General features: G+C 37.9%; 1 protein-coding gene across 3 annotated transcripts in view; it reads left to right on the top strand.

The window, feature by feature from the left end:
• The window catches only part of PTPN12 (protein tyrosine phosphatase non-receptor type 12), a 91,374-nt gene that overhangs the window by 753 nt on the left and 63,092 nt on the right, over positions 1–27,529 (top strand). The window contains exon 2 of one of the 3 annotated variants that reach the window (XM_007187104.2): positions 19,615–19,648. The exons of the other annotated variants lie outside the window; for them this stretch is intronic. Within the exon in view, the coding sequence (XP_007187166.1) occupies positions 19,615–19,648 (34 nt within the window). The remainder of the gene's footprint in view (positions 1–19,614; positions 19,649–27,529) is intronic. 3 annotated transcript variants of the gene reach the window in all.

Here is a 27,529-nt window from a genome sequence, read left to right as displayed (position 1 = left end):
CTCGTGGTTTGCTCAATTTCCATTTACCCCTGTTCCATCTCTGGTCTCTTGAGACCCAGGTTTGAGATGGTTTTGGGGTCAACGTGACTTGAGGTTGAGGGGGTAAGCGTGTGGAGGTGTGGAGGTGCGTGGCTATCCTGAAGGAAGCCTACTTCAGACTCCCTAGGGGACACTGCCGAAGGCTGAGGGGATGTGACTATCACTTCCTATCCGGGGTGGGGGTGGGGAACTTGGGAACAATAGTCGTGTTGAGGCGGAGGCGACCGTGCGGGCCGAAGCCCTGAAGTGGGAGATAACCTTCGAAGTCTCCCCAACCCCCCCATCCGACAACCCCCCTCCCCCCCCCCCCCTTCCGCCCTCTGCTTGTACAGGCGGGCTGGAGAGGAGGTTAAAAGTCCTGGTCGTGGAATTGCTCTTGGTCCATCACTACGAGGGGGTCAGATCCGAAGGCGTGGGACGAGAAGTCGACTTCCTCCATTGCCCCCCCCCCTCGTATTTTTCTGCTGGACAATGTTCCCTTTAGGGTTGTTTCTCGGCTTAGGAGGCGGTGGTTGCGGCGGCTGCTCCTACGGATATTGCGCAAGACTGGGGCGTTGGAAACCCTGGAGGTCTGGGGAATGGAAAAGGAAGTGGGACTTTGGGAAGTGGCTGCTCCTTAGTCTTGGCGGGGTTTGGGAATGGGAAATAGGCTAGGGAAAATTTTGCTCCCGGGCCAGATACACCTCCAGGAATAGTCACTTAACTCTGAAATTCGCGATTGTTCAAAGGATACACAGTTAATGTGTATAAAAATGAGTGAGCAGCAAACATTGGCTAGTTTTTGTTTCAAAGTACAGTTTAATTGTTTACAGGGTGCAGGTGAAATGGCTTTTAGTGCTGAAATAATTTTTCACATTTTAAAGAGACTTCGGTCTAGTAAAGCTTTAGCGTTAAAATTCTTAACCCTTCACCTCACACAATATTATAACAGTGTTGTTGGAGCTTTGTGATTCCCGCCTCCCTAGACCAATAATAGAGGAGGCTAGGAGTTAGGTTTTGTTAGTATCTTTTGAAGGTGCAGAAAACGTTGATTAAGTAATTTATGCCTTATTTTAAAGATTTTCTCTTGATATTTAGCCTATGTATTTGAAAAATTACTTTTTGATCTGAAAAGGTTAAAGAAAAGAAGACATGTTCCCTTTTTACTATTGAGAATTTTAAATGTGTTGGTATCTTTGGAATGGTATCACAATAATTGGACAGAGTCCCCTTTTTACTACTCTCCGGCCAAAAGAGAAGAAAATACTTATTTAGAATATTTTAAATGTTTAAAACTAGTCTTACACAGTCTTATTTTTGGTTGTGGAAGAAGAGGTGGTGCGGTCCCTGGCCACTTATTCTTTGCATGCTAATCATCTTGTTATCCATGGGCATATCCTGTCAGGAAAGAGCATTGTTTGGTGATGCAGGCCATCAGGACAAGTGCCCAGTCACTGAACTCCTGTACAGGGGAAGTAGCCTTAGGGTTCATGCTTTGGGGATGAGTCAGGGATTCCTATTGGAGATTTCTCCAGGACTAAATGAGTTTCCTTTTTCTTCCATAATACCTAGGGATAGTTAGGGGATTCTACACTTGAGATTTGATTACTAGGGCTGTTCTTTTGTAGTGCTTGCTTTTTTTATTCCATGACTTGATAAGCAATAGCTGTAATTAAGGCTGCTAGTTGGTGCTTCTTTCCCTTGACTAGAAGGCTGGAGGGAAACTTTGTCCCCTCTGCCATGGAAAGAGAATAGGAGATCAGCTGATAGATTCTAACTCTTCTGTTCTTAAATTCTGATGTGGATTAAAAATGCATTTAAAAATTTTTAGCATTTTAGAACTGAGCCTTAGGGGTAATCTAGCTACTGTATTATAACCTTATTCAGATATGAAGTGATAATGTTCATTGTTTCAAATTTGGATATTATAGAATAATAATTAAGAATGCCTTACCTGTAGGAAAGTGGAATGGGCATTCAAACTGTGGTCTTTCCATTATTCCGTTCAGCCTTCCTATAGTCCCATCTCCCAAAGGCTGTCTCTATTAATGTTTTTAATGCTTCTCTGTGACCGTACTACATATATCAATACCATTTAATATTCTTGGAAATTTTTTTCCAGCTTAATATTTAGGTGTTTTTCATTTGTAAAAATGATTTTAGGTGGCTATATAATATTTCACCTAGCCACTGTCTTTTAGCTTAACTATTTTCTTATGGTTGAATGTTTAGGCCATTTATTTTCTGCTATTATACGTCATAATTCTGTAGTGAACACTTATGCATAAAGCTTCTTTATTTTGGATTATTGCATAAGATATCTTCCAGTAGTGGAAGTACTAGATGAAGGGATATAAACATTTAATATGTGTTTATGAATAACTTTTTGAAGAAGTTCTGTCAGTTTATACAACTGTCAGTACTGTATGAGTGTTCATATAATAATTATCTTGGATCTTTGATAATTTGATGGTTGAAAAATGGTATCTTGTTTTAATTTGAATATCTTGATACTAGTAAGGGTAGGAATTTTTCCTCTTGTCGTTAACTATTCTGTGAGTTGTCTGTTCTTGGCCTTTGCCTGTTGTGCACCCCATTCTGTGAAAGAGGAGAAAACTAAGGTATTGAGATGGTGTAAACTACGGCACCAAAATGATTACAAGTTGATAAATAGCTAAATTAAATAGCTAATTAAATAGCTAATCTGTGGCAGATCCAGAACGTGATCTCAACTATCTCGATTTTTAGTCTTCTTTATGAAATGGGAGACAGTGATCATGACAAGTAAATGTGTATGGTAGGGTGATGCACATTTATGTTTGACAGACGTTTAACTCCCATCTCTGCCATTGGCTAGTTTTCTGACCTTGGGCAGGCCACTTGAAAGAAAATGAGTTGACTGAGTTTTCTCACCTTTAAAAGAAGAAAAATACCTACTTCACAAGACTGAAATATGAGACTGATATTCAGGGTCTTCATCTAACAAATTATTGTGCTGTCTGTATATTATCAAATGGCTAATTTATGAGTCAGTTACGTGTAACTAGAGATAGAAGGAAAAAGAGATGTCTCGACTTTCCATTTTCAGTAATTTTCTTTTGCTTTTTAAAGGTTTATCATGTATAATTAAAGTACTGAAACAAGTAAATTTATTCTGATTAGGCTAAAGTTTATACACTAGACACTTGTATATAAAAAAAATCATAAAAGACAACAGTGAAGCTACAAATATGGCAGTTTCAGTTTAAAAACTAGTTCTCTTTCTACTTATGAAGATGAAAACAAAAATTTAATGAGTGGACTTAGTGGAGTATTTAAAAAACAGGATGCAGTGGATGTGTGAATTGTAGTACTTTTTTGTGAAACACTGGAAGGAGAAGATTTATGGACATTTTTTTCTAAGGCTAAACTGAGGTATAATAGCAAGCATTCCTATGTTAAAATGCTATTTAAAATAACTGATATTTTATTTTATTTTTTTTTAAAGATTTTTTAATTTATTTTTTAAATTTAATTTTGGCTGCGTTGGGTCTTAGTTAGGATCTTCATTGCGGCGCGTGGGCTTCTCTCTAGTTGTGGCACGCTGGTTCCAGAGCACGTGGGCTCTGTAGTTTGCGGCACGTGGGCTCTAGTTGAGGTGGGCGAGCTCAGTAGTTGTGGTGCGCGGGCTTAGTTGCCCCATGGCATGTGGGATCTTAGTTGCCTGTCCAGGGATTGAACCCGCGTCCCCTGCATTGCAAGGCGGATTCTTTACCACTGGACCACCAGGGAAGTCCCAATAACTGATATTTTAAATTAATCTGAATTTATCAGTCACAAGTAATTGCAGAACTACCTTAGTAGTTATGCATTTCAGGGAATTTATTATATAAAACCATCTGCTCTACTAATAGTAATCCTGAAGGAACTGCTCAAAACAACCAGTTTGCTTGCTTTGTTATGATTAAATAATTGTTCTATTGTTTTTAATCTTAACTACAGTAGTGTTTGTGATTTTATAAACTATTTTAAGTAGAAAGGAGATTAACATTTTTTCATCCCTACTATATGTTAAACACTGTGCCAGATATTTTACACTGTCTTATTTAACATATCGGCAATTTATGAGGTAGATAAAACCTATATTTTACAGGTAAGGGAACACACTCTGAGAAGTTAAGTATCTTGCTTGACTTCAAAACCTGTTCTCTTTATCCCGTTTCTCCAGAATGCATCTGAGGTCCCTTAGGACCTGGCTGGGACTAGGCAGGTGGCGGAGGATGCATCGCCATGCAAAAGGTTGGAGGTTTCAGAGTTGAGCATATTTAGGGAGTGGTAGATAATCTGCTGTAAATAATGTAGCAGTTCTCACACCTTTTGATCTTAAGAGTCTTTTACACTCCCAAAAATTACTGAGGACCCCAAAGAGCTTTTGTTTATTTACTGTATTAGAAATTAGAAAATATTTTAAAAAATAATTTACTTTAAAATAATGATAATTAAACCATTCCATATTAACCTGTATACTATATTTTATGACCAGTAATTATTTTTCAAAAAGTTATTGGTGGGAAGAAGCATTATTTTTATATTTTTGCAAATTTTTTTAATGTCCGGCTTAATAGAAGAGAGCTGGATTCTTATAACTGTTGCATTCATACTGTTGCATTGTCACATTTCACAGTATTACGTGTCATGTACCCTCTAGAAGACTCCGCTGTACACTCCTAAAGGGAATGAAAATGATTAAAAAAAAATCTTGTACTAAAGTCTGTGCATTTGCATATTTACAGGTGAGGAAGCATAACTTAGTATTGTTAGGAAAAGAGTTTTGACCTCGTGGACTCTTTGAAATGGTCTGGGGGTGGGCCATCACCAGATTTTGAGAAACAGTGAAATAGTGCATCATAAAGGCTAACATGATGCTGAGAAAGCTAGGTAGGGATCAGGTTTTGAAGGTTCTTGAATCTATGCTGGATACTATAGATCAGCAATATAAATTTTTTTTTTTTGGTTTTTTTTTTTGTTTTACTTTATTTTTTATTTTTGGCTGTGTTGGGTCTTCGTTTCTGTGCGAGGGCTTTCTCCAGTTGTGGCAAGCAGGGGCCACTCTTCATCGCGGTGCGCGGGCCTTTCACTGTCGTGGCCTCTCGTTGCGGGGCACAGGCTCCAGACGCGCAGGCTCAGCAGTTGTGGCTCACGGGCTTAGTTGCTGCGCGGCATGTGGGATCTTCCCAGACCAGGGCTAGAACCCGTGTCCCCTGCACTGGCAGGCAGATTCTCAACCACTGCGCCACCAGGGAAGCCCAGCAATAGTAATTTTGAACAGTAACACACTACAGGTCTTAAGAGTTACAGGGAAAGTGGGCAGGTGTTAAGAAAATAGACATTCTGTTTGAACACTCCAGCAGTGTTTCCCCACCTCCAGTTGTCCCCTCACCACCCCAGCCTGCTTTACTTTGAGCCTTCACTTATATCATTCAGGTTGGTTCTGGTAAAATGCTGAGAATCAGTACTATAGGTCTCTGCAGATCGCTGCATATTTTAAGAAAAGTAAGCAGTCATTTGACAGATTTGTGCTGCAGAAAGTTGATTCTGATGGTAGTATGAAGAATGGATTACCGGATTGAAGGAGAGCATTTTTGAAGCTGTTGAAATATAGGGAGTGAGATATGAGGGCCTGAGCTAAACTAAGACAGTGGAACAGAGAGTGTACGAAGGATCTGATAAGGATAAAGGAAGAAGTCTCAATGAGTCACTAGATGTGAGTAGTGAAGGAGATAGGAATGTTGTAGTATGACTCCAAGGTTTCTAGCTTGGTATACTGTCAGTCAAGTTGGAAGGTACTGTTTGGTAGGGTAAGGAGGAAGAGAGGAGAAACAAGCAGAGGAGACCAAGCAGAAGACGGTTGGAAGAAATTTCACAGTCGAAGAGAATGAGTTTAGCTTTGGACACGTTAAAAAGAGGTGCCTATGAGACATCTTGTGGAAATGTAGAGGTCGAGAGAGCTGACGGGACAGAATTAAAGCATGTAAGAGGTATTTGAAAGCATGAAAGTGAAACGAGCTTATTCAGACAAGCCTGTAGAGTGACCAGCTTTAGGTTGAACAGCATCAGCATTTAAAGAGCAGCTTCTGAACGGAAGTGCTAGTGATTGCTCCCGGGAGGGTGTGGTCAAAGAGGAAGGAAGGGAACCCAGAGGGTGTCAGAAAAGCCTGGGAGAGTTTCAGGAAAGGAGTAGTCACCAAAGTCTGATACAGTAATTCTGGGAGGACCTGTAAGGTGAGCTTGAGAAAGCACCCATTCTGTTTGCCAAGTAGGAGTGATTTGGTGACTAGAAAAAGCAGTTTGGGGTTGGGGTATGGGAAAAAGCCAGACTATAGTGGGTTGAAGAAGAAATAGGTGAAGTGGTATAAATTTCTTCCATTTGCTTTTAACATTCTGAAAGGAGATGGCAGAAGCCAGAGGAAGACACAGATCCCCTCCCACCCTCTGCTTTTTTAAAAAAAGATGAGATAGGGACATTTTTCGTATATGCATTCCTTATCTATATCTTTTTTGTGAAATGATTGCTGTTTAAGTATAATTTTAAAAGACAGATAATAAGAACTTGTCTTTTGGTTAAATAAGACCTCTGAAGTTTTGATTTAAGGCTAGGATTTGATTTGTTAAATAGGAGGGGAGGAAGGACTGAAAGCCTGGCAAGATCTTAATGCTGCACAGGCTAGGTAAGTATAAAAAACTTCATCGTTGTTAAACTGTTCAATATTGTGGCTTGTAGGTGTTTTAAAAATTAATTAACAGCTTTATGGAGATATTCACTTAGTGTAAAATTCACTCATTTAAGTTGTGCAATTTAATAGGTTTTAGTATATTCACAAAATTGTGCAACCATCACCACAATCAGTTTTTATCACCCCCAAAAGAAACCGCATACCCATTAGCAGTCATTCCTCCCTTCCTCCCCGCTCCCTGCAGACCTTGGCAACCACTAATCTACCTTCTGTTTCCATAGATTTGCCTCGTCTAGACATTTCATATAAATGGCATCAGTATTTTGTGACTGACTCCTTTGACTTAATGTTTTCAAGGTTCATCAGTGTTGTTGCATGGTCAGAAATACTTCATTCCTTTTTATGACTGAATAATTTTCTGTTGTATGGATATACCATATTTTGTTTATGCATTCATTTGTTGATATACAATTTGAGTTGTTTCCACATTTTGGAATATTTTCTATATAATAATACATAAGATGTAATATATTTTGTATTATTTTATGAATCATGCTACTATGAACCTTTTACACAAGTTTTTGTTTTGCACAATGTTTTTGATTATCTTGGGTATGTACCTACAAGTATGTTTAACATTTTGAGGAACTGCCAGAGTGTTATCCAAAGCTGCTCCACGTTTTACGTTTCTACCAGGAGAATGCACATTTTCCATTCCCACCAATTTCTTTACATCCTCACCAATACTTGTCACTGTTTGTCTTTTTTATTATAACCACCTTAGAGGGTGTGAAGTGCTATCTTGTGGTTGGCTTGTAGGTTTTTAAAATATCTCAGTAAGCTTATATGAATGGTGCAGTATGTCTAACATGTCTTTAAAGCTAGAGTGAAAGGAAATATTTTCCAGTCGTAGCATCTGAGCTAATCTTAGTCCTTTCCCAGTGCCACTGGTGTAGTTAAGATTTTCTCACCTTTGATGAGTGTCCAGCCAAACATATTTATATTTTAACTAACTTCAAAAGTGGAAGTGAACTTTTAAGTAACTTTCCAGACATGGCTCACTGAGACAGCACAATAAAAATTTACCTCAAGTGTTAATTCTCAAGGATGTTTTCCTGTATTTAATTTTAGAATATTGTTAGCTTTTTTCCTTCAATATTTGATATCTAATTTGGAAAAGATTTTTGAAAGATTGAAACTGACAGTAAGACATTAACATTTAGATAGATTAAAATTTTTTGTTCGTATGGTAAACATTTCTGGGTTTCTATAGCACTCAGTTCATTAGATTCATAAACATTTACATTTCTGATTTCCCCAGACTGAAAGCCTCCAAGGCTACAGACTGGGACTTAGTTAACTATCTCTGTATCCCCATTGCTTAATATAGTTCCTGGCATTTAATAAGCATTAATGGCCATTGCAATAGCAGAAATTGTAGCGAGCTTAATGCTGTAAGACAGAGCTTGACTCTTCAGGTGGTCCAAGGGGCTTGTCTCTTAGACCAGCATGAGAATTGCTTTTTCTTCCTCATACCTACAGGTGTGCTTGCACAAATGTTGTTTTATTTTTAGTATCCACGGAAAAAAAGAAAACAAAAGATAAAGTATTAGACTGAATTTAGTAAAACTTTTAAATAAATACATTTTTATTAATTGTAATATCTTCTACATAAATGTGAAAAATAGTACGGTGCGTATTTTTCTCTGGACACTGGTTGATATGCATAAGGATTGAGGGAACCACTTAAAGTAACTACTTGTATATCCTCCACCCCATGATTAATTTTAATAAAATGTCCACTTTTAACTTTTGGTTTTAGATTTCATTAAGAAAATCCAGATATCATGTCACTGGCATCTCTTCAACAATAGTGGTATCTTGTAAGTCGTGGGTGTTTTGGGAGTGATTACAGCAATAGCTGTTGTTCTCTCCTTGCCTCTGGTTTCTTGCCTCATCTAATTCATTCCATATATCATGCTCACTTTCCTAAAATATCACTTTCAAGTGTTGGCATCTGTGGGATAATGGAGGGCATACGGGTTATAAAATCAGAAGATGTGGGTTTGAGTCCCCGTGTTGCTGCCTAGTTCGGTTTTCTTTAATACATTTATGTAGAACCGTATTGGAAACATGGTTTTATTTTTATCATCGAAAAATATAAGTTCAAAAAACCCTCAGGGCTCCCTTTGATGACCATTAAGATTATTGGAATTTTAAATGCCTAAGGCAACTCAAAGCATCAGACCCAAGCTCTGCTTTTTTTCAAACTATAATTATATGTCTGTCTGCCTTACGAATTTCCCTTTGTCCTATCCCCCCGCTGCCTATTTTGTAGCTTTTGCCCTGGTTTAGAGTCACAGGCCAATAGGATAAAGTCTACACTTCTTAACCTGGCCTTCCAGACCCTTCTTAACATAGTCTCTCATACCTTTCCAGTATTAAACTCCTGTACTCTGCAGTGTGTGTCCTTTCATTCCTCTGGAATGAGCTATTTCTCATCCTTGAGCATACCCACTGAATGAATGAAATCTTGCTTATCTGTGTTTGTACTGTTGATCATATTTTTCCCCTTTCTTAGAAAACTTTCCTTCTATTTTATAGATGAATACCTTGAAGATCAAAACACTAAAAATTTAGAATGACTTTACCACATTCACCCAGAACTCAAAAGTAAGAATTGTTATTAACTCTCACTTTCTGGGATAAATATATTAGCCCAGTTTATCTTAAAGCACTTGTTCTCCATTGCAAATTTGATTTTTAATACCATGGAAAAAAAGCCTTCATTAGATTTGAGTTGAAGACTTGCTAAGGCAAGTCCAGTGATATGCAGTTCTTCTAAACCACTAGTCTCTTCCAAACAGGAATTGAACCCCTCTCCCAGCATTTCATATTTCCTGTAGTGTTTAAATTTTTTAGATTCATGCATTCAAACCTTGACTGTTATCTCCTTCCCTCTGAAATAGCACAGATATCTTGTTTCCATTTGTATAATATTATAGTGTCTGTGAACTGGCTTATAGCAGATATAAGCAGTTGGTCCCCAAAAGTTTTTCCTAGAGAATGTGGAATGTGGATCATGTTAATCTCAGAGGCTTTGGGGTGTATGCTAATATCTACATTTCCTATAGTAACTGTTTTTAGATGTAATCTGCATTTGAAAAGCTATTTAACAACAGTAGAGTAGCTACCCTGGTAGGCTCTGAAGGAATGCAAAAATGGCAGCCCTGTCATCCTTCCATGGTTCCTACCATCCACCATTCAAAAGATGTTCACTGAGTGCCCACTATGCCCTAGGTACTGTGTTTAGAATTGGTATTTGAAAATATGACGGTTGTTGCCCTTAAGAAGTTTACTGGCTGTGAATAGACTTGTGAGAAGCAGCAAGAAGTTTTCCTGGGGGCAGTGGATGGGCTTCAGGGGGTTTGCGAACCCTTTCAAATTATACATAGTGTTTTGTGTGTAAGCTCATTGGGAGAGGGGTGGAGAAGGTTCATAGCTGTTAGATTCTCAAGGGGCTTGGGTTCCAAAAATCTTAGAAACTCTAGACTAGTAGAAAGATAATCAGCTTTGGAGTCATCAGGTAATTAATTTCTGTCCTGGCCCTGTCATGATTATAAGCAGGTTATCTAGGGAAATTGGGGATATAATACCTACCTAGAAGGACCAAGATAATATGTATGTAAAGCTTCTAATGTAGTACATAGAAGGTGGTCAATAGTAGTTGAAGACTTGGTATTACTCTAAGGGAAGTGTATTCAAGATTTAAACCACAGAGGCAGGAGAGCCTAAATCTGCCTGAATGGAACATGGACAATTTCAGCATGGAGGCCACATTTGACTTGACCCTTGAAAGAAGAGTTTGTCAGGTGGATTAGGATAAAAGGCATTTGAGAGATAGAAAGCAAACAGCACTTGCAAAGACACAGAGACAAGAACTGTGGGTTTTAGATGAGAGGAACAGGGTGGCAGTGTAAAAAAGAAGCAAAGCCCATATACCCAAATAAATAGGAGGGGATTCCCAAAGGGAGAGCAGCTTAAATGCTGAGCATGAGATGACTATAATATTGGCCTCAGCATTCCTGAATGTTTTGGTGAGGAGTGTTTTGATGTCTCATTATCGTGGCATAGTTGTTCACTCTTATAATGTATGGTTTGGTTGGTATGAAGGATCTTTTTATTTATTAAAAAAATTTTTTTTGGCTGCGTGGGGTCTTCATTGCTGCATGCAGGCTTTCTGGCTTTCTCTAGTTGCAGCGAGCAGGGGCTACCCTTCCGGGGGCTATTCTTTGTTGTGGTGCGCGGGCTTCTCATTGCGGTGGCTTCTCTTGTTGCGGAGCACGGGCTTAGGCGCGTGGGCTCAGTAGTTGTGGCTCACGGGCTCTAGAGCACAGGCTCAGTAGTTGTGGAGCACGGGCTTAGTTGCTCCGCGGCATGTGGGATCTTCCTGGACCAGGGCTCGAACCCGTGTCCCTGCATTGGCAGGCAGATTCTTAACCACTGCTCCACCAGGGAAGTCCCTGAAGGATCTTTTAAAAATGGAGTTCCAGAGCCCTCGTGTTCTTAAATCTGGTAATTTTACCTTATCCCAGATATATAAAGTATACGCCCTCTGTTTATATAGTTCTTAAGTGGCCAGATCAGTGTTTTTCATTGGCTTCTGTTAAAAGTGCCCTGTAAAAAAATTACATTAAAAAGAGTCTTTAGAACCTCAGCAAGTTATTTATAATGGTAAACCTCTGTTTAGTTTGGATTCCTCAGCATATTTGAGTTTTCTAGGAGATGACTCTGAGAGATTTTGAGACTACACATTTGGGGCCAGAACCAAAGTGAGAAAGGAAAGGAGTTCTAGCTCCCGTGCTATGAAAATGTGGAGAATGGCTTTTCTGGATACCTTCTCCCCTCACTGTGTACACTGGATTTACTCATAGGTCATAGACCCTTTGATGTTAAAGGAAACATGAAAGCTGTTTAAGGAGCTTGTTACAGGTTTTACGGTTAGAAGTTGGCAGAGCTGAGTTTGTCCCAAATAAGCAAGATGTATAATAGTAAGATGCTTTTTCTATGACATGATGTTGCTTAGACCAAGAGTTGCATTCTTATTCTTTAGGGAAAAAGTCAATAAAGGAAAAAAAAGGGGGGCATAAATATCCTGAAAATTATAGAAAACTTCTTTGTTGGTATAGATTTTTGGTTGTAGCCTATTTGCAAACCAGCTTAAGTGGAAAAAAAAAATATTGCAGTAGAATACTGCCCTTGAGCTGCTTTAAGGACGGGAACCAAGAAATGGAGAGCCATCTGTAACCTGGGTGACTCTTCATTTCAGCCCCTCTGTCTTTCTGTGGTTCTCCATATTTATCAGTTTCTGTGTCTATTTAGGGCTGCTTGGATACTTGTCTTTGCTTCTCTGTGCACCTGCTTTACTCTTAGCTGTCTGCATTTGACTTTCACTTTTTGGGGCTGCACCTGCTATTGAATAAAGGCATCCCTTATAGTGATCTAACCTATCTCATTCACTTTATCTCAGTTTAGGGGAAGAACTCATTATGACTAGAATTGCTCTATCTCACTTTCACATTCCTGAAATTCACATCACATCAATCCACTTGCCACCAGTGAAATGGGTATTGTGTAGTATAAATGTGTGGAGTTGACCAAGGTGGAGAACTTGTTCAGATGTGATTGGTAGGTACTTTTCTTAAAGAGAAAAGGGATAGTTCCCTAACTAGGCAGGTAGCCCAAAGTGTATTTGTTTTGAAGCAAAACAACAAAAATATTTTAACTATTTTAAGGTTTCAGCCCCAAATAAACTACACCCACCTTCTTTCAGAGAAGGGAAAAAGAAGCATAAAGAGTCCTTGTGAGTTGAGAGAACATTCTGTTGGCTCTGGCAGAGTGTTATTTCACATATTCAGTACATATTAAACGTCAAACTTTTAAGGTTTCTGTGTAGAAACTATAAAGTTAAGATAATCTATAGGCTGCATATTTATGGTACTTAAGATTTAAGTTGTAATTTTTCAGTGTTAAAATATGGAACCAGAACATTACCTTCTTGCAAGGAAGTGTAATTCTAAAGATCAATTTTATCAAAGTATTATATTGTCATTTTTTAATTCTCTCTCTGAATATGTATCTGAAATTTATCACTATCTGAAAGTCTAATGTATTTTCTTCACAATAGATTTTGCATTAATAAAATAAATCTAATTGTAGTTCCCGGATCATCTAAAACTTAAGTGCTGTAATACTGTGTTTGCCTGGTTGTCAGTGTGCCTCTGTCTGTGCTGTGTATCTGCTTGCCTGTGCACCTCTGTCTTCTTAGCTTTATCTACTCTATCCATTGGCCTCTTTGTGCCTAAGATTCGTTAATGGGTGTTAGAGATGAATCTGGATGCACTGTGTAATTTAGAAATTTCCTGTCATTTATGCCTGGTTGTTTGTAATTCTTTACTTCTAGTGCTGTAAATAGGTTATATGTAAATGCCAAGGAGGAACACAGAGTAGGTGGGTATTAATAATAGGATTTTGCAACTATTTGAAGAAATTGAATATGTTCAAATATCTCTAAACCCATTCACTGGCATTATTAGATGTTGTACAAAATAACAAATTTTTTTCATTACTTTTAATTTAGATAGTAGAAGATTAATTATTAAAGTAAGAAGCACAGTTTTAATGTTCAGTATACCAGATGCTTTGATCTTTTCATTTTATGGAAAAGTAAAGAGGATGGATATTTTAATAGTTCAAAAGCTAGAAATTTTTTTTGTGTGAAAGACAGCATTCAAAGAAACTATTATTAATGGTAAAATGAAGGCTTAAACTAAGCTTCCTTGAATGAGTAATTAGGTGGGCAGTGGCTAGCTCTACTTCCTTGGCCTCCTCTTCATTCCTTTAACCCCCACTGTAAGCTGATTTCAAGCGCTGCTATTCTGCTGAAATTGCATTTACTATGGTTGCCTTAGATCTCCTGGACATATCCAGTAGATAACTTTATAGTAGTAGTGCGTAGCTTTCTTGTTGCCTCTTTAGCATTCAGCACTGTTGACTTTTTTTTTTAAAGTCCTTCCTGCCCTTGATGTTGAAGCATCATTTATACCTAGTTTTTCACCTACCTCTTTAGTCTCTCTCCTCTATTATTGGCTCAGATGCAGCATACTTTCTATTTTTCATGCTCTTAGGTCTTAAGGGAAATATAATTGAATACTTGGATATTTAAAAATAAGAGAGAATCTTGCAAATCTTGAAAAATAGACTACAGTGACATGAATTATTCTAATGCTGCTTAAGAGTTTCAAAGAATATTAAAATATTGATATTTTCTCATACTCTACATTCCTGTGATGGCTGGTAGATTATTCTTAAGGTATTTTTGGAAAATGCAATTTAACCTAAACCAGAAGTATAAGATGAATATTTAACCAACACATTTAATTTTCTGTTGTTGCTTTATTATATGCCAGTTTTTATGTTGTTTACAAGCCAAGTTTTGTTTGCAAACCATATATTGTTTATGCCATATCTAATATTTTCAAATATGTTCCAAAATGATCTCACATTCTGTTGGCCAAAGCAAGTTATAATGCCGCCTCAACTTCAAGGGGTTGGGAGATAAATTACACCTTTTAAGTCGGAAGAACTGTGAAGTCACGTGTGGTTTTAATATAGGAAGAGTTGAAAAACAGGCTATTAATATGATCAGTCTACCATATGACAGGTGTAGGGGATATTATTATTATGTAGGGTGGTTAAAACATGGAACCAGGACTTGAAATAGTGAGGGAGTGAGCCATGCGGTTATCTGGGAGAAGAGTATTCCAGACAGAAAGAGCATTAAGTGCCCAAGTATTTGAGTTAAGAGTGTGTTGAAGGGATATCAAGGAAGCCAGTGTGCTTGAGCAGGATGGGTGAGGAAGAGATGGGAGAGGAAGCACACTCTCCAGTGTGCTTGAGCAGCATGGGTGAGGAAGAGGGTAGTAGATTTGTAATAGTGTTGGGAGTTACGGCAAACCATCCAGGGTTCTTGTAGGTCATTGATAGGACTTTGGCTTTTACTCTAAGTGACATGAGTTTTACTCTTAGGTATGATGTTGACTTACATTTTAACAGGATCACCTTGGCTGCTGTGTGGAGAATAAAATGCAGAGAGGTAAGGATACAAGCAGAGACCGCTTAGAAAGCTATTTGAGCTGTTCAAGCAGGAGGGCCTGGAGACAGTGACAATGAATATGAAGAAAAGGGATGGATTTGGAAGGCAGTTCTGAGATAGCATTCACAAGATTTGGTGATATTGGAGGGTGAGGAAGAATTTATCTGAGCTAATGTGGACACTAAGTGGTAGTGATGAGATAGGGAATACAGGAGGAAAGATAAATTTGAGGAGTTGGGTACTGAGTTCAATTTTAGATGTATAGAGTTTGAGTTGAATTTAGATCTCAGGCCAGTCATGGTTGACCCTGTAGCTCTCTAATTAACTGTGTATGGGTGATCCTTGAACTCATGGAAGAAGATGAGATTTCTGAGATAAAGAATATATACTGAGAATAACAGAGAAGAATATGGAACATTCGGGACACTTAAGTGTCTACTTGAGGATGATAAGCTCTCAGTGCTAGAGAGTTAGGAACAGAACCTGGAGGGTCATGTAGAGGGTAAATGGATTGAGGAGTTACAAAAAGAATTGTGAATTTGGATTTAACCCTGAATTTGGGAATAGAAGTCATGGGTGAGCTTGTCAAAAGCACTGAGAAGAGGGTAGGACAAATTTGCATTAAACATTTTTTTGAATGGATTTTATGTTATTTTTTTAAAGCAGTGGGAAAATTACCCCTGTCTTTGAAATCCTATCATATATATGAGTTGTCCTGAAAGGTAAATCTGCTGTAGACATTTTAGAGAAAAGAGAAGTTGGGGAAGGGAGTGAGGATTGCTCAGAAAGCTAATAAATGTACTGTTTTGGTTTATTATTCTCCCCTCCTCTCTTAACCCTGGATCCCTTCTCCCATTTCTACCCTCTTACTGCCAACCCTTGTGTTACTGTTTACCTTGCACTCTATACTTTTTAAAAAAAATTTTTGGCCGCGTTGGGTCTCCGTTGCTGCATGCAGGCTTTCTCTAGTCGTGGCGAGTGGGGGCTACTCTTTGTTGCGGTGCACGGCTTCTCATTGCGGTGGCTTCTCTTGTTGTGGAGCATGGGTACTGGGCGCGCAGGCTTCAGTAGTTGCAGAGCGTGGACTCAGTAGTTGCGGCACGCAAGCATAGTTGCTCCGCGGCACGTGGGATCTTCCAGGACCAGGGATCGAACCTGTGTCCCCTGCATTGGCAGGTGGATTCTTAACTGCTGCGCCACCAGGGAAGTCCCTCTACTTTTTTTGGGGGGGGGGCAACTTTTTTATTGTGGTAAAAACGTACATAACAAAACAGTGTTTTAACCATTTTTAAGTGTACAGTTCATTGGCATTAAGTACATTCACGTTGTTGTGCAATGAGGATTCTTTTTTTTTTCTTTTTTAAATGAGGATTCTTAAAAAGGAAAAATCATATACTGTTAGGAGAGTCATGGAATGCTTAATAAGAAAGTGCTTTCAAAATGAGCCTAGAAGGATAGGTGAATTTTGGTGGAGGGACTTTATAAGTAGAGGGAACCCTATGAGCAAACAAATAAAGGTGGGGATAAAGAAGAGACTTCAGGGAACAGCAATTAACATTATTAACTAAACAAGCACAGTCAAATAGAACATTTATAGGGGCTTCCCTGGTGGCGCAGTGGTTGAGACTGCCTGCCAATGCAGGGGACACGGGTTCGAGCCCTGGTCTGGGAAGATCCCACATGCCGTGGAGCAACTGGGCCCGTGAGCCACAACTACTGAGCCTGCGCGTCTGGAGCCTGTGCTCCGCAACAAGAGAGGCCGCGATAGTGAGAGGCCCGCGCACCGCGATGAAGAGTGGCCCCCGCTCGCTGCAACTAGAGAAAGCCCTCGCACAGAAATGAAGACCCAACACAGCCATAAATAAATAAATAAATAAATAAATAAATTTTTAAAAAAAGAACATTTATAGAAATAACTCATACAGTAGGGCTGTTGGTGAGTTTATAAGTATTAAGACTTCTACTTAATAAACAAGGAATTGGTTAAAAATAGTATGAATTTTTAGAGTAATTGCTAAATCAGTTTTTCAGAGGTAAAAGTAGATTTGGTCTTTGTCATTCATGAAATGTTCTAGCCAGCAGAAGATTTATAATTTAAATAATAAATGTTATTTGATTATAGGGGATATGCTTTAAAATATTTTACTCCCAGAGATTGCCAGTGTACCCACACTACACATTAAGTATTATTACAGGAGGTTTTGTATGGCTCAGAGAAGTCAAGCTGACAGTGTAGTACCAAGTCACCCTAATGACCTCATCCTATTAGAAATTAGCTTGTACCTAAGAATTGTCACTTCACAAAGCAATGCAAGAGAATACTGCTTTGCCTGAGACTTCACTTTGTAATCTAAAATGGTAGCTGAATTATAAGAGTTTTTCATTTTATTTTAAAATAAGCAAGTTCAAAAAAGATCCACCATATTTGAGTAAACTTCTTTAATGTAATAGTTGTCTAAGGGAGTCAGTTTGCCAGTGTAAAGAGACTGGTGAAACATTTAAGGACAAAGCCAGTCTGAGTTAGAGTGTTTTTTCTCCTGACTTGTATTTACAGCACAAATATTATAATAATAAAGCTCAAATTTGACCTCATAAAAATGAAAGACATCTATAATACAAAAGGTAATGCAAGATAAGCAGTAAATTGAGATAAAACATTTTAACCACATTAAACAGTTGGAGGATTATTATCTAAAATACATGAGTAGCTTCTATATATAACACTCCAATAGGAAAATTAACAAATGCTAAGAAAATTAACAGAAGAAAAATGCAAATAATTATTTAAACATGGGGGAAAAGTCACCAACCTATTCAATAATCAGAGAAATACAAATTAATTAATGTTAACTTTTGAGGGGTCTATCAGATTCCACCAAATTTGGTGAAATTCAAAAATTGGTAATCATGGCAATTCAGACATTGATAATAGCAAATGTTGGCAAGGATAGAGAAAAACTAGTATTCTAGATCTGTTAATAGGAAGGTAAACTGGTAAGGCCTTTTTTGGAAAGCAGTTTGGCCACTTCTAATAGAATTGATCATGTGTATACTCTTTGACCCATCATGTCAACTTCTAGGAATCTTTTCTTTAAAATATTTGCAGATGTGTGTAAAATAGTATGTCCAAGTATATTAGTTACAGCAATTTTTTGTGAAACAATGTATAATATATCTATTAATAAAGAGGCTTAACATGGTTGGTTACTTCAAAGGGGAGGGATATGGAGGAGAGGTGATTACTTTTTCATTTATAATTGTGTGCAGAAAAAGTTAACATAACAAGCCTGTGACTGCTATCCTCAGAAAGGCCTACTTGCAAGACTGGCCCTTGGCTGGGGTCTGGGAACTTGGACTTTTGGAAGGGTTCCCATCATTCCATGATAAGTATGGCTCCCTTTGCCTTTACTGTACAAATATAGTTTTTGTTAAACACCTACTTTCCTTATGGAAATCTGGGAATTTGGTTCCTGCTAAGACAGAGAGTACCTGTATGACCAGCCACCAATAAAATCTCTGGCTTCTGAGTCTCTAATGAGCTTCCCTGGTAGACAGCATTTCACCAATGCTGTCACAACTCATTGCTGGAGTAATTCAGTGGGTCCTGTGTGACTCTATTAGGGGAGGACTCTTGAAACCGTGTGCCTAGTTTCCTCTGGACTTTGCCTCATGCTCCTTTCCCTTTGCTGCTTTTGCTTTGTATACTTCAGCCGTAATAAATCATAGCTGTGAATATGACTGTAGAGATAGTCCTGTGAGTCATCCTCATGCATCACTGAACCTGCGGGTGGTCTTAGGAACCCATGGCACAACTTGACATTATGGTTTGAATGTTTTAGCATCTGCATGCATTGCTTGTATAAATTTTAAACTGTTAAATTTAATATATTACATATTTAAATTGTATGTATGTATGTGTATACACAGGCACACATATATACCTCATCTCTAAGAATATGTTGATGGGTGTTTATATGTGTGTATTAGCACCCATTTATTCTGTACATATTCCCCCTGGTGATAAAAGATTGAAAACTTTCCTTGGTGACATTGTAGTTAATATAATAAAGAAGCAAATCAAAAACAAAGTGTCTTCAGGTATGTTATTTAGGACAAGAGGATCATTACTTTAAATAAATTATTTTAAATTACACTTCATTTTTTATCAGTTTCATATGTCAGTATGATGGTAAACCACAAAGATCAAATTTCAACTAGCATTTTAAATGTATACTCTCCAGTTATACAAACTCTATTATCTCAGCTTATTGAACTCAGTAAGTTATAAATGTGATAGTAGGGTGCCAATTCATTGACTATGTGATGCTCTGAATATGGTTATCAGTGCCCATTTTGTTTAAAAGACTTGCCATGCTTTACTGAATATGTGATACATGGAAGATACTAGGTATTGTGGAGGAATAAAGAAAAATATAAAAGATTATCTCTGGAAGACAGAAAATTATAATCTTGGGTGGCAGCAGTGGTTGTAGTGATGGGATAAAACCTGTAAACAAATGATGGATAGAAGAAGCAGGAATGATAAATACTGTATGACCAAGATCTACTTTTGGAATATATGCTACCTGAGAGCAATATATTGTTCACCACTATATCTGTACCACCTAAAAGAATACCTGACACATAGAGTAGGTTAGGAAAAATGATATAAGACCAGTCATCCTCGTGAAGGTGATAATTGAATCTTACTTTTTCCTTTTATTATAGGTGTCCAGATCCAGTATGTCAGCAAGCTGAGAAAGTAGGTTTTTTTGAAAATCATAACAGTTAATTCATGAGTTCAGCAGAGCTATCTAATGTTATATGAATATTGTGTGGCTTGGTAATCTGAGACACTCTAATGGCACTTATCCTCTTTAGTGGTTAGGGCAAACAACTATATAGGTAGAGATATTCGAAGACAAAATCATGCCCTTGGTAACTTGGGGTAGGAAGTTATGTGCAAGATTTCTTGCAGAAATCTTGATAATTATATGTAGGTAGATCCTAGTTTTTATCATGATTGAAGTTTGGCTTTTTGTTTGATTTTTCTATGTTATATGAAAGAGGAGTACTGTTTATCGTTATTACATAGAGATATTCGAAGACAAAATCATGCCCTTGGTAACTTGGGGTGCACATAACTTCACAGTAGTGTGATCTGGCCTTTTCCGGACCAAGTCTAATATAATGCCAGAATGAAATCCTTTTTGCAGGAAATTATCACTATCTAATTTCAGAACTTTTTCATCACTGTGAAAAGAAACCCCATACCCATTACCAGTCACACCTCACTCCCTTTCACCCCAGCACCCTGGAAACCACTAATCTATTTTCTGACTATAAATTTGCCTATTCTGGACATTTCATATAAATGGAATCATATAATATATGTTTTTTGTTTCTGACTTCTTTCACTTAGCATAATGTTTCCAAGATTTATCAGCTGAGCATGTATCAGCACTTTATTCCTTTTTGTGGCCAAATAATATTCTGTTGTATGACTAGACTACATTTTGTTTATTCATTCATCAGTGGATGGACATTTGGGTTGTTTCCACTTTTTGGCTTTTATGAACAGTGCTACTATGAGCACTTGTGTACACGTTTTTGTGTGGACATATGTTTTTAGTGCTCTTGGGTATATACCTAGGAGTGGAATTGCTGGGTTGTATGGTAACTCTATATTTAACCTTTTGAGTAGTTGCCAAACTGTGTCTCTATTAAGAATTTAAAACTTAATTTTACAAACAAAAGTTTGCCAACCTAACTTGACTTTATATCTCCTTGGTCTTCCCTTCTTTTTGAAAAATGAAATGATTATGTGAAAGCACATCCTTTATTATACTTAATTTTTTATCTTTTTAAAAACATAAATACCTTATATTAAAGCATTTTTATGCATTGATAGGAAAAATGGGCCCAGCAGATCCCTAAATAGTAATTCCTTATGTGTTACTAGGCTTGGGGAGTGGAATGGGAAGTTGCAAAAATATGGCTTGTAAACGTAAGTCTGGTTTGCCAGGTAATTTTCAAGCTTTCGAATAAATAATGGGACATACGTGATCTCTGTGTAGATCCATAATGGAAGGATTAGGGAGAACATCAATGACAATTTATTCTACCATTCTGGAATTTGGCCCATAACTTATTTTGTCTAATGCAGCCTAAAATAGACTTGCAATATACAGTTGAAAATTGCTTTCTGAATTTTTAAATAGATACTGTAGCTGGTAATGAACAGTGTGATCTCAAGTATTGTACTGTGGTATGGCATCACATCTTAGGGTACACACAAAAAGATTAAAATGCTCTTTAAGAACAAAAAAAGAGATAGTATTTGAGTATACAAATAAAGATATTTTGGTATTTGCTAGTTTCAATAACAAGTCAACTAATCTGAGGCAGGTAATTAAAATTTTTTCTTAAATTCCTCATCTGTTAATAAATCTTATATGGTCATCTCAGTCTTTACATATTTAAAGGCATGCTCTATGCTAGATGTTGGGTATGGTGCTTTATATGCATGGTTTAATGAACATAAATGCATTTTTTTCTGTCTCTACTCCTTGACATACATTAATTAGTTATTTATTTATTATACTATTTTGTTATGCTCACCAAATTTTCTCTTTTTCCTCAGTCATTCAAAGGGTTTCTTTGGGACTTCCCTGGCAGTCTAGCAGTTTGAATATGGAACTGGAGGGATTTCCCTGGCAGTCCAGTGGTTAAGACTCTGTGCTTCCGATGCAGGGGGCATGGGTTCGATCCCTGGTCGGGGAACTAAAATCCCACATGCCCCGCAGCGTGGCAAAAACAAACAAACCAACAACAACAAAGCATTTCTTAAATCTTTTTATTTTTAATTGAAAAGACAATATAATTAAAGGAAAGAAAATTAAGTTACCTATCATCCTATACTTAAAACAATTGTCTTTCTTCATTGGCAGTGGGACTAGAAAGTTAAGGGCCAGGTTTGGGAGATGTTTACTGAGGTGGACTCACCAGAACTTGAAACTGACTGGATGTGCGAGGAAGCAAGTGGACATATAAGGGGGAAGAGTCCAAAACTACTAGGTTTTTAAGTCTGAATGGTTAAGGAGGGCAGAGGTGCCACGGAAATAAAAAGGGACATAGAAGCAGGTGAATTTCTTTTTATCTAGTTAGGTTTGAGTTGCCGTTGTGGATGTTCCGTAAGCAGTTTGAATATGGAACTGGAGGGATTTCCCTGGCAGTCCAGTGGCTAAGACTTTGCCTTCCAATGCAGGGGTGCAGGTTCAATCCCTGGTCGGGGAGCTAGGATCTCACATACCGCGCGGCCAAAAAACCAAAACATAAAACAGAAGCAGGGACTTCCCTGGTGGTGCAGTGGTTAAGAATCCGCCTGCCAACACAGGGGACACGGGTTCGAGCCCTGGTCCGGGGAGATCCCACATGCCGTGGAGCAACTAAGCCTGTGCGCCACGACTACCGAGCCTGTGAGCCACAACTACTGAAGTCCACGCCCCTAGAGCCTGTGCTCTGCAACAAGAGAAGCCACCGCAATGAGAAGCACGCACAGCGCAACGAAGAGTAGCCCCTGCTCGTTGCAACTAGAGAAAGCCCACCCGTGGCAACGAAGACCCTACGCAGCCAAAAATAAATATAAATAAACTAATAAAAAAAATCTTAAAAAAAAATATGGAACTGGAACTGGGGAGAAAAGTCAGCAGAAATACAGATTTGGGGATCGTCATAAATGTAATAGTTAAAGGCATGGTAGGCAGGAGATAAACTTGCTAAAAGACAAAATCTGAGGAGAGAATAGTTCAAGAGAGAACACATGCTTTAAGGGGCTGGATGCAAAGGACCAGAAAGGGTAAGAGGAGAATCAAGAGACACTTGTTTCATGAAATTGAAGAAAGGAGTTTTTAAAGGAGGTCATCATCTGTTAAATACTTTATAGGAATTGAGGCTTTTGGTTTTGATGCCTTTTGGAGATTATTGGTGACTTCATGAAAGTAGTTTTCAGTATAAGTGGTAGAAGGAAGAGTGAAATTTTCAGGGGGTTCAGGAGTTAATGGTTCCCCAGGAAGTATAGGTTTCTCTTTAAAAGTTTGGTCTATTGACCACAGCTTTGTGGCAGTCTGGCCTAGCAAAAAATAATTTATTTCCATATAGTGGTAGATAAGAATTGAGCTTTCTTAAACTGCAAAGGTGACTCTTCCTGTGCTACATCTTTGCAAAGATGAAAATACGAATTCTGCATCCATGCTATTAATTTGAGGGGTCTTCTTTATTTTTTAGTTGGACAGTCGATGTTATTGTAACTTAATGTGTTAAACCTGGGACTCAATATTCTCAAGCTCACTGTATGTTTATATTATATATTTTGGAATAATGATATTAGTGACGGATTGCTTTGGAATACTTTGAGAGTCTGGGCTTGGCAGAGTATTCCTCAGTGGAGACTAAAGGGTAAAGAGCACTATAGTGATCATGTTTCCTTAAATCAAGACACATAACTAGATAAAGGGAGGCATAGTCGGAAGCCATAGTATTAATACCCAGGTTTTGGAATTTTTGAGCAATTTGCTGTGGGGACAGTGGGACAAAATATTTGAAGTTGGGATTGACCTGGAAAATGTGGAACCAGTGGTTACGTGCGTTAAATAGAGGGACATGAGATAAAGGATGATGAAGCAGATGAAAGAGAAGTTGAGGGCTTTGTGAGTAGAAACAAAATAAACCTGGGAACACTTTTTTTTTTCCCCCATTTGCTGTATTAAAACAATTGTATTGTCCTCTTAGTTCAAATAGGATTCTACTTTTTTTTCCATAAAATATATAGCCCAGAGGTAGGGAGGGGATAAACTTGGATTATATCCTCCTAATATTTTGATCTTGAGAAAGTACTGTATTTTCTTTTCAAACCAGAGAACAGAAGCCTTTCCTTTAAGAAAAGGAAACCATTTGCTTGTCTAGGGTGTGCAAAAAACGATTATAGTCTTGCTGTGAAATTTTTTTATTACCTTTTTTCTTAAAAACTTTTATGTTTTGCCATATTGTTTTAAAATATGAAGTCTGTAGTACAAAGTTTTATTTAAAAACGAATTCTCAAAATGAAGATCCATTGCTTCATCCATTCAGGGAGGATTATAAAGCTACTATGTTGAGGAGATCTCCTTTGCTGTTATTTGATGGAACTAGGAATTGAACCCCAGCTTCTCTGACTCAAAGCTGTCTCATTGTGAAGTGGTAATGAAATTTAAGTAGTGAGAGAAAATCGTTTCCTAAGTTTACTGGTCAATTCTGATTTGCATCCCTTTCTTCTGAACCTAACCACCTGAGAAGACCTAAAGAGTATATTGACTTGCTGCAGTTTGTCACAGGTTATGCTTGTAGTAGCTGGTATTAATAGAGTAAGAAGATATGGTCTGCATCTTCAGGGAACTCATGTTCTATCAGGGATGGTATATGTGCACATATAAATAATTATTGTACATTGGGAGATGTCCTAGATGAGAGGTATATATCAAGTGCTGCGGGTAGAGATGAGGAAGCAGTATGGGAGGAAGTGGAAGATGGGGGTGAGTGCCAGGACTGTTCTCAGGGGATGTTTCAGCAAGATGATATCTGTACTGAGCTAGAAAGAAGCAAGGAGTTTGCTTGGTAGACTACTACGAAAATAACTGAAGCATCGAAATCAGGATGATCAAAGAGTAAAAATCATTACTCTTACTAATACCCAAAGACTGGTAAGATTGGCCCCTGTTTACTTCAAAGTATGTCCTTTTAGTATCAGCCCTGACTTAGCTTTAATGAGAAGGCATAGCTATGCATTTCTGAAGAAGAACGGCAGACAGTTTAGTCTGTCATGCAGCAGTAGGTAAAGCATGAGCAAAGATAGGAAGATGAATTTTGAAAGGCAGAGTTTCATATTTTGCACCTAAAGGTAAATGTTGCAGTTGTGTAGTTGAAAGAACCGTTAAATTTTGAAAGGCAGAGTTTCATATTTTGCACCTAAAGGTAAACGTTGCAGTTGTGTAGTTGAAAGACCCGTTAGTTATTTTAGTTGCTTGTAACAGTTATTATTAGAGGCATACACATTTTTATATAAATATATTTGTAAAGATTTAGGAACAGCCAGTTAAGTTAGAGATAGTATATGTTTGGTGGAAATTATACTCTGATTTTACTACTTGCTGCTGTTACTTTGAGGTTTTAAAAAAAATTATTTTGTCTTAGTAATAATCATCCACGTTGTGTGGTTGGATTAGCTCAGTATTACGATTGAGGGGCTTTTGTGACTGATGGCATTAACATTTCAGGCATAAAACCAGATGAATTTTTTCATTTAACAGTTATTACCCTGTGCCAACTATGTGCCAAACGCCCTGCCTTTTAAAATTCAGATGGATTTTCCAGTATTTGCCTCAGAAATATTTCAGAGCAATGGCAAAAGCAGTACTATATAGGTATTCATATATTTTGCTACAGTGTAACTCTAAAGCTTGAAGTAATTCCATTTTATTTCACTTTAAGGTAACGTTGTTTGGATGTGTATAGTGTGTGCATATTTACTAAAATTAGTGTCTTATGAAGCTGTTTTTTAAGTGTTAATGACATTCAGGAATTTGGGGCAGTAGTGTGTGGCCTAGTAACAGAGTATGAGAAGGCTTGAGCTCCAATATTTAATTTATTTATAGGCCATCTTATACAAAAGGAATTTGAGTTAGCTTAATTTTATTTTAGCTCTACTGCTTTTCTGTCCATTTGTTTTCTTAATTGTCCTGATTGAAAATCCAGCCAACAAGTAAATTTAACACTTGTTCCTGTCTACATTTATTCTGAATTCTAAGTCTGTTTGGTGAGTGTGAAGAGAATTAGATTAGCGGTGGAGCTAACACAGCTTGCTGATGGATTGACTGGATGTTGGGGGTGAGGGGAGGCGGAGGTAGGAATCACGATGATTCCCAGCTTTGAGGCTTGAGCACGTATTGAATGAATGGTGGTGCTCTTTGGACGTGGTTGTGATGCCTGTGAGACACCCGGTGGACAATTGAGTAGACAGTTCGCTCTTTGACTGGAGAGATTCAACAAGTGTCACAAACACATTGTCACTAGCTTTGGTCCTTAGATAAACAAGGGAACTGTTCTACCCTTTTAAAGAACCAAATCTGACACACACTGGATACCTTAAAGAGGATAGTCATATTGCATGTGACTTTAGGGGCCTCTGAGAATCAGTTATTGATTTAGGATTGGGGAATAAAACTTATGTGTTTTTAAGAAATAAAGAGAAAGTAATTTGTTTGGAACTTTAAAACAGTGAATATTAAACTCCATTTTTGCTTGCATCACAAATTCTAATGTATTAGAGACATCTCTGTGACTTATCTGAGAAGGCTAATTAAACAATTCTTGAAATCACCCATTTTAATGTGATTTGCATTGCACTAGCTATAAAGCACAATAAGATAGTCCAGTCTCTGCTTTCAGTTTTATAGTCTAATGGGTGAGACATTAGACTGTAAATACTTTTCCAAAGTGGTAATAAAACAATATTATTGACTACTAAGTGCTGGGAACTGGGAGCAATGAGGAAGGGAGTGTTCAAGAAAGACTTAGGGACTTCCCTTGTGGCACAGTGGTTAAGAATCTGCCTGCCAATGCAGGTGACTTCCCTCGTGGCACAGCGGTTGAGAATCCGCCTGCCAATGCAGGGGACACGGGTTCGAGCCCTGGTCCGGGAAGATCCCACATGCTGCAGAGCAACTAAGCCCCTGCGCCACAACTACTGAAGCCCGCGTGCCTGGAGCCCGTGCTTCGCACCGCAACGAGAAGCCCGCGCACCGCAACAAAGATGCAAAAATAGATAAATTTATTTTAAAAAAGAAAGAAAGGCTTCAGAAAGGAAATAACACTCTAGCCAGAGTCCTTATATTAACTCACCAGCAAGAGGAAAAATTGTAGAAGTGTGATGATGAAGGGTGGAAGGGTGCTTCTGCTGGTGGTGGTAAATAATTCTATATGGCTGAAGCGTCATACTCTGAGTAAGAGAGTGTTATAAAAAGAAGAAGCTGGGAAATCAGACAGGCAGCTTTCAAAATATGTTAAAATGAAAGGATTTGGTAATTTATCTAGGAGGTGATAGACCCATTGGAGGGTTTTTAAGCGTGGGGCAAATTAAAATAATCAGGCTTGCTTTTTAGAATAGAAACTCTGAGATAAGAATGGAATTATATGAGTTTATTATGTGACTTTCTTAAGACTTTTAAGGGTAGTTGAAAATGTCTTTCTTAAAGGTTTTTTGTTTGTTTGCTTAGTTAAAAAAAAAAAGCCACACATGATAAGGGGTGTGAATAGTACCTATAAGTTTATGTAAATATACCATTTAGCTATATTTTTGCCAGTTAGGACAGTAAATGATTCAAAATATTTTCTTGCTTTAGTGTAATTATGTGTAGCTTAATAAATGAATTATTTTATTAGTGTTTAGTTCAGTGCTGTTCTCATACAAACTGTCACGTAGCACTGTAGTTACGAATAATGTTCCTTAGTATATTATGGCATGTTTCTCAATTTCATATTGACAACTTCACTACAGGCAATGGAAATGGTGGTCAGAAGTTAAAATGAAATGATATGTGTAGGTACTTTC

This window comes from Balaenoptera acutorostrata, chromosome 7, assembly GCF_949987535.1.
Source record: "Balaenoptera acutorostrata chromosome 7, mBalAcu1.1, whole genome shotgun sequence".
NCBI classification, from domain to species: Eukaryota; Metazoa; Chordata; class Mammalia; order Artiodactyla; family Balaenopteridae; genus Balaenoptera; species Balaenoptera acutorostrata.
This window is presented reverse-complemented; position numbering and strand designations above follow the sequence as displayed.